Source organism: Zingiber officinale, chromosome 1B (genome assembly GCF_018446385.1).
Source record: "Zingiber officinale cultivar Zhangliang chromosome 1B, Zo_v1.1, whole genome shotgun sequence".
NCBI lineage: Eukaryota > Viridiplantae > Streptophyta > Magnoliopsida > Zingiberales > Zingiberaceae > Zingiber > Zingiber officinale.
In genome coordinates this window covers 117411883-117414190 of record NC_055986.1, presented here as the reverse complement: position 1 = coordinate 117414190, position 2308 = coordinate 117411883, and the positions used below count along the sequence as shown (strand labels likewise).

Genomic DNA, 2308 nt, shown 5'->3' with positions numbered 1-2308 from the left:
TATCGCCGCATCAATTATTTATTTTACTTCTTAAAATATTATTTTAATTAAATTATTAAAATAATATAAAATCATTGTAAAAATGAGTTGCTAATTTCTACGCAATCAAATGATCATAATGTACTATAAAAGTTAATTGTTCGCTACACATGATCGAATAATCAAATAATATAAAATTACTACAAGATCGAATGATGAAATAATGTTTGAATATTTGGATGGGAGCGTTCATTTGACTTAATGCCCACGTATAAAACCAAAAACCAAAAACAAAAAATAAAAATAATGCAAATGATGAAGGCTCATTTGACAGGAACACGAAGAAAAAACTAATTACATGCTTATTGAAAGGACAAATTTAGTTGCCCGTTTTCATAGAATTTCGACCATATTTTGCAGAGTAAAATAATATAGCGTTTGTAAATTCTCGAGGTGTGCATTCTGATAATACTGTAAGTTCAAATATGTTGCAAAAACTAAAGTAAAATCCTGGAAAGAAGAGGGAAAAAAAAGTTAAACGAGTGCACAGGTACAATCGAACAGAAAGTTACTGAGAAAACAACGGAACGGGAGAACAAGTACGATCGAACAGGAAGTTTACCTGTAAGATGTCAAATGAAAACCTTAAAACTCGAGAATTTGTACTATTCGAGTGGATCGGCGTTCTTCTATCTTCAAGAATCATCAGATTTGATTTCACAAAAATTCTGCTTCTATGAATTCAAAGTCTCATTTCTGATTAACACGCGAAGATGCCACCATTTGGCACTCCTCCTCCTTTTCTGTAATCCGCGAAGGGCTCCGCCAAAACCCTGCGCCGTAGAAGCTTGCCCGCATGATCTTCTCCACTTCCGACACCTCCTCCGACGGCGATCTCCCCTGCCACAACTGCTCTCCGCCGCCCTCCGCCAGGAGAGCCCCTCCGTGAGAGGTGAAGCCATCGCCATCGCCCTCGCCAAAGGCGCGGGATTCGGTCCACAAGATCGCGCCTTTATTCCTACGAAGCTTCCTCCGACACCGAAGGGTCTTCCGGGCAAGCACCGCCGGTAGCCTAACCGTCACGACAGCGAGGAGATTCACGAGGCCGCAGGGGCAGCAGCAGCAGATCGCCGCGCATTCAGCCGCCGTCTCCCCCGCCGACTCCGCGAACCGCGTGCACCTACTTCCCGTATCATGGCGGAATGTAGGGTTTCGGCGGTCCACACCGGTGGGAACCGGCGCCTCCTTCGACATGGGGGTCTGGGCCTTCTTTCTCGCCATCGTCTCCTTCCCCGGCAACCAAGGTCGATAGACGGGCTTAGAGAAGCAACTGGGCGTTTTCACGAAGGCAAAAATCAAACCTTTCCGTTAACTTCTCAGATGATCAAATGAATCGATGCAGTCAAGTGTTGAATCGTAGAAGCCATCTCTCTACGACGCCAAAGTTGGGTCCTTCGAGGCGGCGACGGCAGCGAGAAGGAGACGGCGAGGTTTCTCCTCTTCTCTCTTTTTTGGTGGTGTGTAGACCTCCAAGATTTGGTAGCGGTGATAAAAGGGGCAACAAAAAAAGGGTATGTGGTATTCCGCTGGAGCAGCATAATTCTCAGATATTGAACGGTAACGTTTAAGACACGTGTACGTTGTTATCCGTGAGAGCGGCAGTGTTCAATTGGTCAGTTCTACTGCCGGGCTTGGTAACTCGAGAAACGGAGCCGATTGATCAACAATACAAAAAGAACACCCAAAACACTACCCGTTTTATGACTGGTGGAGGAAGAACAGATTGTGGAAGGTCTCCAAGTGGGTTAACAATGGGGGATGGTAGAAATATTAAGTTAGTATGCCTAGGTGGAAAATGTGGGTCCCAGGAGAAATTTCTCACCTGGACCCGGAGTGGTTGAGTTAGTATGCCTGAGGTTGAAAATGTGGGTCCCAGGAGAAATTTTCTCACCTGGAGAGGTTGAGTGACAGAGCGAGGAAGACTGGGAGGAGTCAGCAGAAGATGCGCTGGACTCGCTAGCCGACACGTTACCGTGAGTAAATGCTCACTGAGTTGACGACACGGGTGAGGCTGCTGCAGAAGAAAAGAAAAATGGTATAGCGGATGGAAGCGTAGCAAATAAAAGAAAAAAAAAACCAGAAGCTTTGTTGACCCCAGAACAATGGTGAATTGCACACATGGCTTCTGCCTTATTCTATCTTCTCTGAAACATGCATTCACTGAGCCGTGTTTGAAGTCAAAGAGTCTTAATCAAACAATGCTGACTAGTGCTCATGCTTTGGTTTTACTTGTACGATAAAACACATCGATCTAGTTTCTTATCGCACG

General features: G+C 45.0%; 1 protein-coding gene across 1 annotated transcript; it reads right to left on the bottom strand.

Moving 5' to 3' along the window:
• Positions 1–729: 729 nt before the first annotated feature.
• LOC122041225 lies at positions 730–1260 on the bottom strand. The gene has a single exon (XM_042600845.1). The coding sequence runs from the start codon at positions 1258–1260 to the stop codon at positions 730–732; it is 531 nt and encodes a 176-aa protein (XP_042456779.1).
• Between the last annotated feature and the right edge of the window lie 1048 nt (positions 1261–2308).

Bases quoted from the DNA above. Each gene is read 5' to 3' on its own strand.
- LOC122041225 (XM_042600845.1), bottom strand. From the start codon at position 1,260: ATGGCGAGAAAGAAGGCCCAGACCCCCATGTCGAAGGAGGCGCCGGTT.